Here is a 17,307-nt window from a genome sequence, read left to right as displayed (position 1 = left end):
CTTCTGAGGCTAGGTCATTAAAGACCTCCACCTAGTTCTAAGGACACCTACTCTTAGAAATTCAGCAACCATGCTGAAGGGAAGCCCAAGCAGCTCCACAGAGAGCTATGTGTAGGTTCCTAGCTGATGTCCTGACTGACAGGTGGCATCAACCACCACACGTGTGAGTGACCAAGGGTTCAGATGGCTCCAACTCCCTGTCCTCCAGACAGCCTCCATTCTTCCAAGCTGAGGCCTCAGGGGTCATGGAGCAGACACAAGCAGTATCCACAGAATCTAATAAAATGGTTATTTTTTATGCCACTCTGTTTGAGGTGACATTTTTTCAGGAATAATAACTGGAAGAGTTATACGTATCATCTGTGTATAGTGCTGTAGTAGGTGTTCGTGGGTTTTAGAAGTGTATAAAATTTGGTCCTAGTCTCCACATATTACATTCAGGTCATTGTTTAAACTGAGGCCATTCTTGTACCCACAATGTAATTAAATAATTGGTCTTTTTATAGTTACCATGATCTCAAATATGGTAACTATAAAATGGGTAGCAGCTTGGTATTCTAACAGAAAATGTAATGTTTTATTTTGCTTGGTTTCTTCTTTAGCTTTGGTGAGAATTTTAATACTCATCCATTATTTAGACACAAAACAACCCACGAAGCTCCATTTACACTTAGCACTTTGCTCAGTGCCTGACACGTAATTGCTTGATAAATGTTGAATGAATGCCAGTCCGAATTTATCAGACACAGACCGTGATCGAGTGTCTTTAGAAGCACTTGTGAACCGCCTTTCTCATGGGCCACAGAAAATGAAGAGGCATTGATTGAATGTGGGGTTGAGGGTAAGAAAGCTAAGGTCTAAAGCTGGGAATGTCTTTAAAAATTAAAACATAAATTCTAATCAATGTGAGGCTGATATAACTTCTGAGACTGTGGTGTTTGTAAAAACAGAGAGGGATATCCACACTGATTTTAAAAGGTTCATGCATTGAAGTAAAAGTAGACAACCAAATACACCACAACTAGGTAGCCAATGTTCTCAAAAAGCTCTTAAAAGAAATTAATCTAAATTCATATTTAAATATATTACATACATTTTGTGTTTTAGTTTGTTTTTTATTATTTATTTAATGTTTAGAAACATGGGGAATTTTTCCAGGTTCATATTTATTGTACAAATGGAATATCATTTGATGAGTTGATATTAGCTTCTCTAGGGCTGAGAACATAATGGATGCAGTAGAGACAGGTTGGACTCCGTAAATGTTGCTTTCACATCTGCAACTCTTTTGGACCTGCACTTGAAATACAGGATAACCAAAGCAAAGCCTGCATATGTGGTCTGTACATGGTTCATTCTACTTGTGAGAGTGTAAGTGTTGACATTTTTTTTTTTAATACCAGTGAACTGGAATTGGGTGTCAGTTTCTGGGCCTACGATGGCTTCAATCCTGCCATAGTCATGAATTCTATAGCTTGCGTCCTTCAACATATAAAGCCATCCCTCCACCAGATCAGAAGAAGGTGTCTCCTTCAAGATTTAAGAGTCTGGCTTTCCATCCCAGCTCTCCTACTTCCTGGTGTGTGACCTTGGGCATGTGGTTCAGCCTTATTGAATCTGTTTCTTTATTTGTACAAGTGGATGGTATTCACCTCATATGATTTTTGAGGATTCCAAGAGATAATGCCTGTTTATCTTAGCCCAATGTTTTGCATGTTGTATCCTGATAAATAGTAGTTATTAGTATGGTCTTTTGTGAGTAAAAACTCTGGACCTGTTCATTAGGAACTGAAATTGGTTCTTTGAACTCACCTGATCCCTTGCTTATTGAACACACATATTGCGTTCTTATACATTCTGCCTATAGGAGAAAACTTATTGAAATCACTTACTTGTTTACTTTTATGATGACGTTAACAAAATGAGAGGAGAGAGGGAGGGAAAGTGTGGCTAGAACCATTGGGTTTGTGTAGGGAGGAGAGAGAGAGCACAGGTGTTTCCTCTGAAAAAATTCAGATCTCTCTTCTCTTGCCTGAAGCTGGCTTGCTTTGAACTGGGATAGCCTCTCTCCCAGGGCTGCATTATAACTGTGACAGGCCCAAGGTACTTTTGCCTTGATGGGTCCCTTCCTCTGTAGAAAAATACAAAAATTATATTTTACGACTGTGCTGGTATAAAGATGAATATAATCTTTGACCCCCAAAGTTAACTTTTAAAATTCTGATTGTAAAAGAAATTAAAATATTTTTATGGGCCCCTAAAAATAATGTGAGCTCTAAGCATGGTGCCAGGTGAGGCTAATGGAAAGGCAGGCCCTGATGTCTTAGTTTCTCTACAAGAGGGTAAGAACACATGGTGTATTATAGGGGATGATAAATACAGAAAGGCACTAGTACTGACTCTGCCTTTTTGGCAGATGTGTGTTTTAACATTGTATCCTTCTAACAACCCTCTGAGACAGGTCTTATGAATGTGATAAAGGAGTAACTAATGAATAATTTAGAACCAAGAAGATTCAGTGTTTGAAGTGAGAAAATTTAACTTTGGCCTCACCTTGTTCCGAATCCAGATGGAGAAGATGAATGCTAATGTTGGCCCTTCAAAACATACAACTCTGTGTATTGTCTGAAAACGCTGGGGAATTGGAGAAGGAGAAGGTAAGTTTTAACTCTATATTGAGAGCCCTGCACTGCACTAAGAATACGGTGGGGCTTAAGAGTTTGTTGATGCTTATGATACCTTATTCTAACATCAGAAGATGGTGATCTCAGTTCCTTTACCAGGGGTTGATTTGGTCTTTGGGACCACATGGTTTCTGAGGAACAGTTGTGTGTAATTCTCATCTTTCCTCTTCTATAGGTAAGGTTCTCTCCCCCAACCCCCTGCCAGCTTCTTTCAAGACTTTTTCTTTATTTTTGATTTTCTGCAGTGTGAATATGATGTGCCTAGGTGTAGTTTTTGTTTGTTTTGTTTTGTTTTGTTTTGCTCTGTTCTGGGCATTATTCCTGCTTGATATTCTCTGAGTTTCCTGGATCTGTGGTTTGACATTAATGTAGGGAAATTTGCCACCATTGTTGCTTCAGATATTTCTCCTGTTCTTTTCTTTCTCGTCTCTTTCTGGGATTCCCATTACTCGTATGTAACCCCTTTTGTAGTTGTCTCACAGTTCTTGTATATTCTGCTTTGATTTTTTTTTTTTCAGTTTTTTTCCTCTTTGCTTTTCCATTTTGGAAGGGTCTATTAACATTTCCTTAAGCGCAGAGATTCTTTCCTCAGCTGTGTCCAGTCTACTGATAAGCCCATCAAAGGCATTCTTCATTTCTGTTACAGTGTTTTTGGTTTCTAGCATTTCTTTTTGGTTCTTTCTTAGAATTTCCATCTCTCTGCAGGCATTGCCCATCTGTTCTTGCATGTTGTCTATTTTTTTTTCCATTAGAGCCCTTTGCATATTAATCATATTTATTTTACATTCCTGGTCTGATCATTCCAACAGCATTCCTGCCATCTCTGAATCTGTTTCTGATGCTTGCTCTGTCTCTTCAAACTGTGTTTTTTGCTTTTTAGTATGACTTACAATTTTTTCTTGAAAGGTAAACTCAACGTACTAGGTAAAAGGGACTGCAGTAAATAGGCCTGTAATAATGTGGTGGCTGGTAGTTTGGTGTGGGGCAAGGGAAAACGTTTTATAGTTTTATGATTAGGTCTCAGTTTTGTAGTGAGCCTATGCCGCTGGGCTGTGAACTTCACAAGTGCTTCTCTGTTGCTTTTTCTTTTCCCCCATTAATTGGAACAAGATAACTAGCAGGGCTGGAGTTGGGTATTTCCCTTCCGCAGAGTAAGACTAGAACCAGCTGGGGCTGGGAATTTCCCTCCCCCCAGGGGAGTTAGGCTCTGATAAAACCCCAGCAGGCTAGGCCTTGGTGAAGTAGTTTCTCCTGAGGGCAGACCTCGTTAAGAAGATCGGCGCGTTCTGAGGTATCTCAAAATGGTTCCTCTTCTCCTCCTGCTGGAAGCACGAAAAGGTTTTCTTCCCAGAGCTCCACTGTGAGAATCTGGTAGGGCTCCTAGAGGCAAGAGTAACTGAGTTTGGGCCCCTCTGGAGTTTTTAATTCTCAGATTTGTGTACTCTGAGCCTCCAGCAATCCTTCGATTACAGTTCAGCTTTCCCCACCCTGGCGCTGGTCCCTGAGGATGTTTCTGCTTGCGGATTTCTGCTGAGGTAAGTTGTGATTCTTTGTATCTGCCTTCTGCCTAATTTGGGGGACAGCGGTTTGTGACCTCAGTTCTCTGAGGGATTTAAGAAGAGTTGTTGATTTTTCAGTTTGTTCAGCGTTTTCTTGTTGTTAGGGTGGAGGAATGACTTTCAAGCTCTTTTCATGCCAGACCAGAAACTGGACTCCTTTTCCTTTGTATAAAATGTTACCTGAGTGATATTTTCTCGTCCCGTGTAGAACTTAGTGAAAATGTCCACATACTGGTCACTGTTCCTATTATACTCCCTCCCATTCTTAATCTTTTCTGGCTACAATTATTGCTTCCCCAAATACGTTTTAGCTGTTAAAGGTCTAGTTCTTTCATCCCTGGATTTTTAAAAAAAATTCCACTCTCTGTCTCGGAGTGCTAACAGCTAGTACTACCCATGGGTGCCAGTTGTGTCAACATTTACACAAGGATGCACTGTTGACACTGTTGTTTCTAATATTCTGCTGGCAAATCCTGCTTTGTGAATTGAATTGGTGGCAGATGCACATTAGGCTGATGGCTTCAGGAGGGGGTTTACAGAGAATGCTGGGTTATAAATGATGGTTCAAAGCTAGATTTACAGATCTAGTTTTCTCTAAACCTGTTACCGTACATGTGTCCACATGGAAGCTCACCTGTATTTTGTACCCACCCACATTACCTAGAGAAAGGACCTTCAGCCTTGCTTTCGTATTAGAATCACTGGCTTTATTTCTGTTTAATTGGTCCAGATGGGTCTTGGTATCAGTATTTCTGGCAGTTCGTCGAGTAATTCTACCATGGAACTAGGGTTGGAGTCCACTGGTGTGCAGCAGGTTTCAGCAAACTTTTTCGCTAAAGGAACCGATAGTAAATATTTTAGGCTTTGAAGGTCATATAGTCTCTGTTGTAACTACCCAACTCCTGATGTAGCAGCCATAGGTAAGTGGGCGTGACTGGGTTCCAATAACTTTATTTCTAGCTGCCAGAATTCTAATTCATATAGTTTTCATGTGTCATGAAATACTTTTCTTTTGATTTTTTTTAACTATTAAAAACGGTAAAAATCAGTCTTGTCTCAGGATGTACAATTAACAGGTTGCAAGTGGGATTTGGCCTAGGGGCTGTAGTTTGGCAATAGTTCAGCTGTAGTTTATTTTCTTCAATTCTTCAGTTTGGTTCCACAAGAGAAAATGTTTCCTTAGCTACATCATTGACAACATCTTCAATGAGTCCTAACATTGACTACTTATTTCAAATAAGTCTATCAGAATATTTTTAAACATGGCAATGTATTTCCTTATTAGCCTTTGAAATTGTGGCAATTGGGATGCTTTTGTCTACAAGTAACAAGCATGGCTTAAATGGCTTTAAGCAGTAGGAAAGGTATTCTCTCATTAAAATATAGATAGCTGCAGGGTTATTCAGCTGCTTGACAATCATCAACCCAGGTGTTTTCCATCTTTCTACTCTACTATCCTCAATACTAGTCCTGGCTGATGTCTTGCCTCATGGTTGCAGGATGGCTGCTGCAGCTCTAAGCATCACATGCAGATACATAACATCCAGCAAAGAGGAAGAGTATCTCCTTCCATGCGTTTATTTTTAATATGAGGCAGTCTTTTTTAGACCAAGCCTCTCCTCCTGTGTAGATCTCTCCTTCAGTCCCAAAGACCAATCAGCCACCAGTGAAGGAATTGAGATCACCATAATTAATTATCATGATGCGTCCCTTGTCATCGGGCGGGATCTGGTCTGCCTCTCACAGGTGGTTCCAGGATCCCAGAACCAAACCAGGGTTCTGTTAGCAAGGGAAGAGGAAGAAATGGCAGTTGGGAAAGACTCAACAGAGTCTCCCAAGAGAACTAGATTCTTAGGATTAAAAAAAGAAGGCTGTCTGCTGAGCTTTTCATTTCCATTTGTTTATTTACTTCCCTTAAAGGCCATTAGAGAATTGTTCAGTACGATTTTCCTGAAAGAAATATTATTAATTTTTTTCACTCAAATAGATATTTTGCTTCAGCCCTCAAAGAAATTACTTTATTTCTGTCAGATTATGTTTGAAAAGTAACGCATCCTACTTTATTTTTCTAAAACTGTACCACGTTGCATATCTAGCATAAAAATGTTCATGTCAAAAAAACTTTAAAGGGGCTTCCCTTGTGGCGCAGTGGTTGAGAGTTCGCCTGCCGATGCAGGGGACACGGGTTCGTGCCCCGGTCCGGGAAGATCCCACATGCCGCGGAGCGGCTTGGTCCGTGAGCCATGGCCGCTGAGCCTGCGCGTCTGGAGCCTGTGCTCCGCAACGGGAGAGGCCACAACAGTGAGAGGCCCGCGTACCGGAAAAAAAAAAAGCTTTAAAGAGTCATTTGTTGTTCATTTTGAACCATCAAAAGGTTGTTTAGTGTTGTAGTTTATACTGTGAAAACACTAAAAATAGTTTTTCCCCCTGAAATTACAGCAATAAGTACGAGTTTAAAAACCATGTGTGGTTCTTATCCTGATACCCACCCAGGTGGGTGGGTATCCTGATACAGCCCCCAGGTGGTACATGACCCACCTCTACCTCCCCATTTGAAAATCATGGAGGGAGATTTGTATCCCATTCCAAACCCAGAGCTATGTCCATCCTGTTGTGAGTGCTGACCCCCATTCAGGAGCGGGGACTGAAATTCCACATTTGCAATTTCTTGGGAGACCAGCTGGCACCGTGGAAGCTGCTCTGGCCCAGGATGGAGAGGCCAGGCTTCTGGTCCCAGCTCTGCCTCTTAGGTGGTATTTAACACTGGACAAGTTACTTAACCTCTCTGAACTCTAGTTTTTTTTTTGTTTTTTTTTTTTCCGGTACGCGGGCCTCTCACTGTTGTGGGCTCTCCCGTTGCGGAGCCTGTGCTCCGGGCGCGCAGGCTCAGCGGCCATGGCTCACGGGCCCAGCCGCTCCGCGGCATGTGCGATCTTCTCGGACAGGGGCACGACCCCGCGTCCCCTGCATCGGCAGGCGGACTCTCAACCACTGCGCCGCCAGGGAAGCTCTGAACTCCAGTTTTGACATCGGCAAGGCAAGAGTTTGAACTATGCGATGTATAAGATTCCTGTTAGAGCTTACCTGTGTTTCTCTTTACCATGGGATCCAAGATTTCGACTTTTCCCTTCCAATGTTAAACTGACTTCTATTCTTGTTCCTGCTGCTTGGTGAGGACACACACTGTCACTGTGTCCCCCAAGGTAATGTGTCAGAGCAGCTACCCTTTGTTCAGCACAGACAACCCACAGTATTCTAGTGTGAGACATTCACATGTAACTAAGCCAAATCCTCTCATTCTAGGAAGCAAATCAGAAAGTAAGCAAGAGCAGCACTACAGAGGAGAGAATTTCGGAGAGCTTTTTTTTTTTAAACTAAAATGTTTGCAACTGTCTGTTCTTTATTATTAATATTGAAACATTTCACCATTATTTACTACTACAGCTCTAGAGGTGTTTCTCTCACCTTCTAGAACTCTCCATGCATCTTCACACAGAAGTGAAATGATGAGGCCCTGAAAAACTTGTGTGGGAAGAAAAGTTTTATTTTGGTGGCAAAAGCAGTTATCTTTGGCTTATCAACATTTTTCTGTTTTTCTTTTCAGGGCTATTTCCTATGTTCACTAGTAATTCTTTTTCTTCCTCCTTTTCCTTCCTGTGTTCACTAGTAATTCTTTTTTTTTGCTGTACACGGGCCTCTCACTGCTGTGGCCTCTCCCGTTGCGGAGCACAGGCTCCGGACGCGCAGGCTCAGCGGCCATGGCTCACAGGCTCAGCCGCTCCGCGGCATGTGGGATCTTCCTGGACCGGGGCACGAACCCGTGTCCCCTGCATCGGCAGGCGGACTCTCAACCACTTGCGCCACCAGGGAAGCCTCACTAGTAATTCTTTTTCTTCCTCCTTTTCCTTCCTGTGTTCACTAGTAATTCTTTTTCTTCACATGGAACTTTCTTGTTTTTCTCAGGGCCGTTATATGTTATAAAAGAGCCCGGTCATCTTTAGAACGACCTGGGGAGACTTTTCCCTAAGGAACTTGAAAATGCATTAACAAGATTGACGTTTGTCAAGCTCCCCCCATCCCCATTCTTCCAGGTGTTGGCCAGTGAATTGCAGCGTCTTAGGTCCAGAGGCCCTTGTCCCCCTGCTCACGCGGGCTCATTGAAGGGTGGAGAGCTGTTTTAATGGTTACAAGAGCGGTTTATAGTGAACCCGCTTTATACTGAAGGCCCGCATCCAGGGCCTCTCCTCCAGGGGCGTTCCTGGTGGCCTCTTCATAGGAGGGTGGTGAACACGAGAGAAGGGCTACCTCCCCGGGCAGCGGGGAGTAAGGGAAGGTCTGCTCACTGCTCCAGAGTAAGCCTGGCAGGAAGTCGGTCACCTCTCCTGCAGGCGGGTGCTCTGGAAGGTCGAGGCTGGAAACCTGCCCCTGGGGCCGAGAGGCCTGGCAGTGGCGATGCAGGAAAAGCAGCAAAAAGGCCAGGAAGAGCAGGACAGTGGCTGGAAGAAGGATGCACAGGAAGGGCTCCACATCTTCCTTGGTGGAACTTATCTTCTGGGTGCCCTGGAGTTAGGGAACGGAATTGAGTTAGAAGATGGGGAAAGAAGAGCGCTGCATTTCTAAGGCTGATCTCTGTCTTCGTCTTGTATTCTCCTTATCATTTACTGACTCTAAAAATCACTCTAATCATTCATTTATGCCAATGAGCTTGAGCCTGCATGAAGTAAGGTGTACTTCCGTGATAAAGTATAAATTCAGAATGTCAAAAGTACACAAGGGTACCCTACACTATTTCCACTGAAGTAAAAATATTAGGATAAGTTTCAGTTGGCAGGTCCATCACTCATTCTTTGAATGAGAACGCTTACTATTTATGTACTTATTTTGTTTAGAATTAGACCGATAATGTTTTATTGCCACAGAAGGATTATATGGAACTGACTTCTTTAATTCTGGAGTAAAATCTGACATTGTTATGTGCTCAATACTCATGTAATCAACATTTGAAATCCGATTGGATAGCTGATGCTTATGATGATTGAGATTTTGAAATTTCCTCAGTATGTTTTTGCAATATTTGTAAGATAAATATGGAAATTTGGAATCCTCTCAAGAAAAAGAATTGCAGATAAATTTATTTATTTACTTTTGGTTGTGTTGGGTCTTTGTTGCTGTGCGTGGCTCTTCTCTGGTTGTGAGTGGGGGGCTACTCTTCTTTGCGGTGCACGGGCTTCTCATTGCAGTGGCTTCTCTTGTTGTGGAGCACGGGCTCTAGGTGTGCAGGCTTCAGTAGTTGTGGCACACAGGCTCAGTAGTTGTGGCACACGGGCTGAGTTGCTCTGAGGCATGTGGGATCTTCCCGGGCCAGGTCTCGAACCTGTGTCCCCTGCATTGGCAGGTGGATTCTTAACCACTGTGCCACCAGGGAAGCCCAAGAATTGCAGATAAATTCATTCTTAAGCAACCTAAAAGGTATTGATTTTATTGTGTCAGCTCACAATAATGATGGTTCTTGATGGAGTAAATAATAAGCATGAAATGATACTCCAATGGCAAGGTAGAAAAGCCCTATGAAAAACTAAGTCCTGTTCCAAATTGCATAGACATTGCTTTACACAAAGCTACTGAGAAATAATGAAGTATTAACAAGCTTCTCTGTTCATTCACAACACATGTGAATGTTAGTATACACTACTACAGAGGAAAAGAAAACAGTGTAAAGCCTTATAATTGTGTTTAAAGAAACAACATCTTAAGATCTTTGTCTACTGATTTAAAATAAAACTTACAGTAATAAAATACGAAAGCTGAGGTTTTTGCCTTGATTTTGGTGGAAATAACAAATGTTTTGCTGGTCTTGACCTGTTAAGAGACTGACTTATCTAGTGTTGTTCGTATAATCTTTTTTAATTCCTAAAGAATTTACAACTATGTTGTTAATTCTGACTCAAAATTAGATGGTTTATTTAATAGTTACACTGCTAAATATTTTGTTTTCTCTAAGATATGAGTTAAGATATTTTAACTTAAAGTGCATACAATTAAAGGTTTTCTTGGGAAGCAGAACATCGTCTTTGGGCTTTGATAGCTGTGGTCTCGAATTCCAATATGACCTTCTGATACCTGCATGACCATGAACCATTCACTTGCCCCTTCTGTGTCTACTTTTTCTTCTCTATGAAATGAGAATAAGAACATCTTTTATGGAGGGTTGGCATGAGAATTTAATGAATCAATGAACTATGAATTCTTTGTTTTCTCACACATAATCTAGTTTATCAGAACTGTTAACTAAAAATCTGCTGTGCTGTAACAAGGACTTTGATTATAAAAGCTATAAGAACTCAAATAAATTTACAACAGTTATTTAAAAATCAAGTTGGACTGAAAAAGCAATTTAAATGTTTATTTTCTTCCACTAGATGAATCATTTAAAATGTTAAAGCTATTATCTCTTAATACTTAATCACTCTTCAACCTTGATAAACGAGGAATTTTGCATAACTGATTTTTCCTTCATTCTCCTTCAGTAACGTGGATGATAATAGTTTCCAAACAGTTGTGGGCATCAAATTTTAAATACTCTATTTAAACCCTCTAACTTCAGTATGCATAGAATATGAAGATACTTAAAATTCTATTTAAAAGTTTTTCTGTAATAGACCCTCTTGCTTACCATTATGCTATTAATGCTATTAGTTGCAAAAATTTGTGAAAACAGAGATGCTACAGTCCCCTTCTGTAATTGGTACATCCATTGGTTATTTTGTCCAAATATTGAGTGGCACTGAAAGGCTTATTTAATACCGCAGATTAGGACAATTTCTTAAGATAAAGAACTCTTCTTTCTTCCTAGTTACGAGATCACAGAGCTATGAACAAATTTATGATGGTATCCTTAATTTGTTTATTTAATGATTCATGGTATATTGGTTCAAATTGTTGTGGATTTTGTTAATGCAGAAAGGATGTCTTTTTCTTTTTTAACGTCTTTATTGGAGTATAATTGCTTTACAATGGTGTGTTAGTTTCTGCTTTATAACAAAGTGAATCAGCTATACATATATCCCCATATCTCTTCCCTCTTGCCTCTCCCTCCCTCCCACCCTCCTATCCCACCCCTCTAGGTGGTCACAAAGCACCGAGCTGATCTCCCTGTGCTATGCGGCTGCTTCCCACTAGCTATCGGTCTTACATTTGGTAGTGTATATATGTATATGCCACTCTCTCACTTTGTCCCAGCTTACCCTTCCAGGATGTCTTTTTTTAGTCAAATATTCTAGTTGTTTCACTACCCTCAACGTGGTTTTTTAACTTTTAATATTTCTCAAGGACTTCGCTGTTCAGGGAATACTTTAAAGAAATAACCAGTAGAAAGTGTAACTGCTGCAGGATATATCATATATATGTGTATAATTTATTTCTGTTAAAAGTGGTTTTAGAGAATTTAAATACCAATCTCACCACTCGATTTTCCAGAAAACAAGAAAATAGGTTTGTTTCCCCCTTTCTGGTGGGATAGTAGCATCACACATTTCCCTGCTGATCGTAAAATTAATTCTGAGTTTTTAGGTTTCTACCAATATTTTTCCTTAATGACGCCTCAGATTGAGACTTCTTTGGGGATTTCCCAGGTAAAGCAAAACAGCTGCTGCATTTCTTAGTGAGAGGCAAAGCGTCCTTAACCCTCTGCTGCCCTTCCTGAAGTAAGATCCTTCGCTTCTGCTAACTCTTAGAAACAGCTGGAGAGCCAAAGGGAGTCTCTCTCTCTCTCTCTCTCTCTCTCTCTCTTTTTTTTTAATGTAGACTGAGCAAAGAGCAAAGTTGTCATACCAAGGCATAAAAATTTGTTGACTTCTAGCTTCGGTGTTCTTTGATATATTTGCTATATCAAGCGTTCTTAGAATATATTTGTGACAAGTTTTACTTGAGTTTATCATTGTCAAAAGATACCAACTTTCAAGGTAGTTCCTTAGACCAAGCCATTCAGTGAATTCATATTTTTGTCACGCCTGTAATACAAAATGTTGCCACTAAGTTTTCCTAAAAATGTAGGTATTGTTGGTTTTAAAGCTAACAAAGATACTTTGGGGAAGAAAAAACATAAGTCATAGGTACAAACCTGCAGGTGGGTTTCCGGAAGAGGTAGGCTCGGTTCACTGGTTAACCACTCGTATGTCCCCCTGCCAGCGTGGCCAAACTTCTTCCAGCTGCTGCCCATCAGTTCCCGCATGTTTTCACCCGACTGATGTGCCAGGCACCCTTCCCCCTCGCTGCCCAGATTTCAACAATACTGCTGCTTCTTGGCCTGCATCCAGCTTGGATGAATTCGGCTGATGGCTGTTGGGAAATTTGTTCTGAGTGTCAACAGGGAAAAGAAACCAACCAGAGAGACCTCTCAGGACTATATTTAAATTCAGTGCCTCTGGGTTTGCTTTTGTGGCCTTTACCACTGTAAGGATTGGCATCAGATGTCGGATATGGAATAGATTTCAGACAGAGGAGTTCTTCGCATTCGTGTTATTATAGTGTCGCGAGTGGTCTCAGTGAATAAAGAGCTGTTTGTATTTAGATGTAAATACGACCCTTTCCCTTCCCTTACCATATCCCTCTCCAGACATATAGCTGAGCAAGAACTACCCAAGCTGAACTTCCTGTAATTATTTCTGGATTCTGTGGTACAGAGAGAAGGAGTATTTGGTAGTGAAGCAACACTCATTAATATCATTTTTGTGAATTATTTAGATGAAAGACACAAAATGATAAAATTGTACACAAGCCAGAGAGACAATAGCTCCGACTGTTTGCATAGAATGTTTGCTGTTTTCATAGTCTTAGTTCTGATTACCTTGTGAACTTTATAAAATTATTTATTTCAAGCAATAAGAAACTTTTAGTTTACACATTCACTGAGGTAACTTCGGGATGTTTAATTCTACTGGACATTTAAGACGTGAGAGTTGGATCCTTTCTTTTAGTAAACTTTAGCTTCAAATATTTACTCAAAATGTTACAGCTCAGAATTGCAACTACCCATGTTTTTATCCAGGCATCCTTTTCATTCAAGTGATTGTTATGATTGTTAAGTGGGATTCTTTTCTCTTAATTAGGATTCTCAATCTTTGGCCCATGGTGGTCTATGGATAGGTTTTGGGGAGGGTGGTGAACTCCCTAAACTTTTAGGTACATCTAATTTTCGTGGGAGGATCCATAGTTTTCATTACCTTTTCAAAGAGAGCTGCCCTCCCCAATACACTTTGGCACTTTGTCAAACTTATTTGTGATAAAAAAAATTTTCACTAAGTGTCCCAGTGCCTCAATCAGTATCCTAGTGTGGAACACCTTTGTCATTTCATCCTTTCCGTTCTTCATGTGGAATGAGTTGATTTTGTGCTTTCGGTTAACATGTTGCTTTGTTCCATGGATGTGTTCCTATTTTAAGTCAATCCTGTATCCCCACTTTGAAACATCAGGAGCACCTGGAGACCAGTGCACTATTTTGCTTTTTTGCATGTCAGTGGTTTTGCCAATACTATGCCCTCAACTCCTTCTCCATCTTTTTTTTAAAATAAATTTATTTATTTATCTTTGGCTGCATTGGGTCTTCGTTGCTGCACACAGGCTTTCTCTAGTTGTGGTGAGCGGGGGCTACTCTGTTGCGGTGCACGGGCTTCTCATTGTCGTGGCTTCTCTTGTTGCAGAGCAAAGGCTCTAGGCGCGTGAGCTTCAGTAGCTGTGGCACGTGGGCTCAGTAGTTGTGGCTCGCGGGCTCTAGAGCACAGGCTCAGTAGTTGTGGCACACGGACTTAGCTGCTCTGCAGTGTGTGGGATCTTCCTGGACCAGGGCTCGAACCCATGTCTCCTGCATTGGCAGGCGGATTCTTAACCACTGCGCCACCAGGGAAGCCCCTCCTTCTCCATCTTATCTACTTATTTACTTTCTTTTCTTGAGAAGCAAATAAGCAAGTTGGAAATATGGATCAAAAGCATTAAATGTGAATCTGTAACGTTGACCCTCCTCCAGCATTGAATGAATCAGAAAAAAATTACTGCTTTTATGGATACATTTTTGGGGGGGACCAAGAAAAAGAAACATATTACATAAATAACATATGTAATACATCAGAAAGTGATAGATGATGTGGAGAAAAAGCAGAGAAGGAGCAGAGTGAACGCTGAAAGGGGGAGGCATATTTTAAAGTGGGAAGTCAATTAGGATCTCACAGGGAAAGTGATATTTGTGTAAAAAGCTGAAGGATTCAAGGGACTGACCCATGAAGGTATCAGAAGGAAGAGCACTGCAGACAAAGGGAATAGCCAGTGCAAAGGCCCTGAGGCAGTCATGTGCCTGATAAGTTCTCAGAATGGCTAGTAGGTCAGGGGGGCTGGAGCAGTGAGCCAGGAAAAAAGTAGAAGATAGAAGACAAGGTCGGGGAGGATACATGGGTGGGAGGTGGTCGGGCAGCACAGAGTGCAGGATTTATAGAGCATTGTAGGAATTTGGCTTTTATTCTGAGTCCAACGGTGAAGCAGAGGAGTGACAAGATCTGACTTCCATTTTAAAAGAATCACTCGGTCCTCTGCGTTGGAAATAGTTACAGGGATTAAGGGCAAAAATAGAGAGACCAGCTGGGGCTCTTTAAATCAGGGGAGAAATAATGGACCAGACTAGCAGAAGTGGAGGTGGTGAGGTTCTAGATATATTTTAGACTTAGAGTCAATAAGATTTCATGAACTAAAGGTGGTATAAGATTGAAAAAATATCAAGGAGGAAGGAGGGTTCTGTTTTAGACTTGAGTAATAAGAAGGGTGACCATTGAAGGGGAAAGATTGGATGGGGCAGGTTGTTTTGTTTTTTAGGCAAGATGAGTAAAGATCAGGAGTTGAGTTTTGGGCATGGTAAGTTTGCAATGTGTGTGAGTTTGTGTATTTGACTTTGGAGTTTAGGAGTGAGAACTAGACCACAGATAATAGCTGGAATCCATTGGCAGGGAGATTGTATTTAAAACTATGAGATGTAATGAGATCACCAAGAGAATGAGGGTCCGTAGGGGACAGAGTGAGTGGCCAGTGAGGGAGAAGAGAAACAAAGAGTGTGTGATGTCCTGGATCTAAGGGAAGAAAAAGTTTCTATAAGGAGGGAATGATTATCTATCTCAGAAGCCACTGTGTGATCAAGTAAGATGATGAATGAGATTTACTCTGGGATTTAACAAAATGGAGGGAAGGAGTGTCATGGGTTGTTTGGATAAGAGCAGTTTTGGTGGAGTGGTTGGGGAAAAGCCTGATTGGAATGGTTATGAGAGAGAAAAAAGAAGAATTGGATGTGGTGAATATCAACAACTCTTGAGTTATGTTGCTTGAAAGGGGATCAAAGAAATGATCCAGTAGTTGGACAGAGAAGTAAGATCAAGAGGGTTACACAGTAAAACAGAGCAAGTTAATAGATTATAGAGAAAAGAACATATCAGTATATGTCAGCAATTCCACTTCTAGGAATTTTTCCTAAAGAAAGAATTTGATGACTACTCAAAGATATATATACTGTTGAAAAATGTTTTAACAAATCTTAGATGTCTATAGTAACAAACAACTAGAAATTTTTTAAATTCTACAAAATGATAATTGGTTAATAAATTAAGGTAAACACATCTTATCACCCGAAACTAAATACCAGAAAGATGTAAACATGCTTACCATGCATTAAGAGAAACTTGTCAGAAAACTGCATGTTTATTATAAATTTCCATGTCTCTGCTTATAGAAAAAAGTCAGTGTTAACAATGGTAATTTTTCTTATTAGTGGGATTGAGTTGTTTCTTATGGGACTAGGGTTTTTCTTTTTGCTGATACACACGTCGTAATTATTCATGAATGTGTTATACAAGCAAGACAAAATAGTTTCAAGATCTGTCCATCTTTGGAGGCCCACGTGAAAGCCACCCTGTTGTAATATCCTGCAATTGCCTGCCCTCCACCTGAATTAGGAATGAATTACAATGTTCTCTGAATTCCCACTTATTCCAATATTATAACACTTATTTAAGTCAGCTTTGTATTTCAAAAATAAGTTAGGAAATTGTTAGTTGACTCAGAAAGGGGCTCACTGAAGAGTTGTATAAAATAATGTTCTCTGGTATGACTTCAATTTATTGGGATATGCTTAGCCTAGAGAGCCAATAGCTGAATTTGCTGTAACTGCTTACAGAAGTGCTGTAGTATTTAACTCTAGAAAGTTATACCTGTGTGGATTTTAGCAATCAAAGTGTTTTTTTTTTTTTACAACTCCATAGTAGATGATCTTTTTCTTTTCTTTTTTTCTCCACCCTAAAAGGCAGAACACTTCCTGTTATTTCAGTAGGCTTTTAGCTAAGATTTTTCTGTTTAGGACTTTTATAGCTTGATTTTAATTATAAACGCTGACACAATTAGTCTGAAAGTTTGATTAGCTATTTCTAAAACTTCTCTAAGTATTTTAGAACTGAGGAGAGAAGAGTATTTCCATGCTCTACTTAATTCTTTTCCTTCTCCCTCTCTCTCTTTTGAAATTGACTTGTCTTCAACCATTTGATCTATTCTTTCTTAATTCCCTTGAACTCAACATTATAAATTTTCCATTTTTATTTTCAGGAACTACCAAGACTTCTTGGTTTTCTCCTGATTTGTGGAACTTAAGGGAGTTTGACTTTGTTGTGTTACACATTTCATCTTCTGGGTCAGTAATGGAGAAAAAGTCCTTGAAAACTCAAGGTCAGGGAAGATGGAATTAAGTGAAAGATGCCTGTAAAATGGTAGGGTTTTTTTTTTTTTCACATTTAATTTCTAAGCTAGTAAATACATTTGAATTTTAGCCAACTGGTCACTGCACTTTCTCAAGATGCTATTATAAGAATTAAATAAACATATTGGATTAGGATGACTGAAAAACGAATCAGCAGATGGCAGGCAGTACTGTGACGAATCACTGCCTGCATCAGAGCCGGTGGAGGCCCAGGGGTTCACCTAAGGGTCAGCAGATCTGGCCTTGGTTTTTGTTCAACTTTGGCCCTGATAATCTGGAAGGAAAG

General features: G+C 40.4%; 1 protein-coding gene and 1 long non-coding RNA gene across 2 annotated transcripts in view; one reads left to right on the top strand and one right to left on the bottom strand.

Moving 5' to 3' along the window:
- Positions 1-3,941: 3,941 nt before the first annotated feature.
- LOC307195061 overlaps positions 3,942-17,307 on the top strand; it is a 68,867-nt gene continuing 55,501 nt past the window's right edge. The window contains exon 1 of the long non-coding RNA XR_013830707.1: positions 3,942-4,219. This is a non-coding gene — a long non-coding RNA (uncharacterized lncRNA). The remainder of the gene's footprint in view (positions 4,220-17,307) is intronic.
- Positions 8,457-12,533, bottom strand: SMIM28 (small integral membrane protein 28; the record flags this gene model as incomplete). The annotated part of the gene is given in 3 exon segments (XM_079939465.1): positions 8,457-8,479; positions 8,482-8,803; positions 12,363-12,533. Coding segments are annotated over 3 exon segments (456 nt in total). The 5' UTR covers positions 12,474-12,533.

This window comes from Stenella coeruleoalba, assembly GCF_951394435.1.
Source record: "Stenella coeruleoalba genome assembly, chromosome: 12".
Lineage (NCBI taxonomy): Eukaryota > Metazoa > Chordata > Mammalia > Artiodactyla > Delphinidae > Stenella > Stenella coeruleoalba.
The sequence above is the reverse complement of the archived record's forward strand: the minus strand, read 5'-3'. Positions and strand labels throughout refer to the sequence as shown.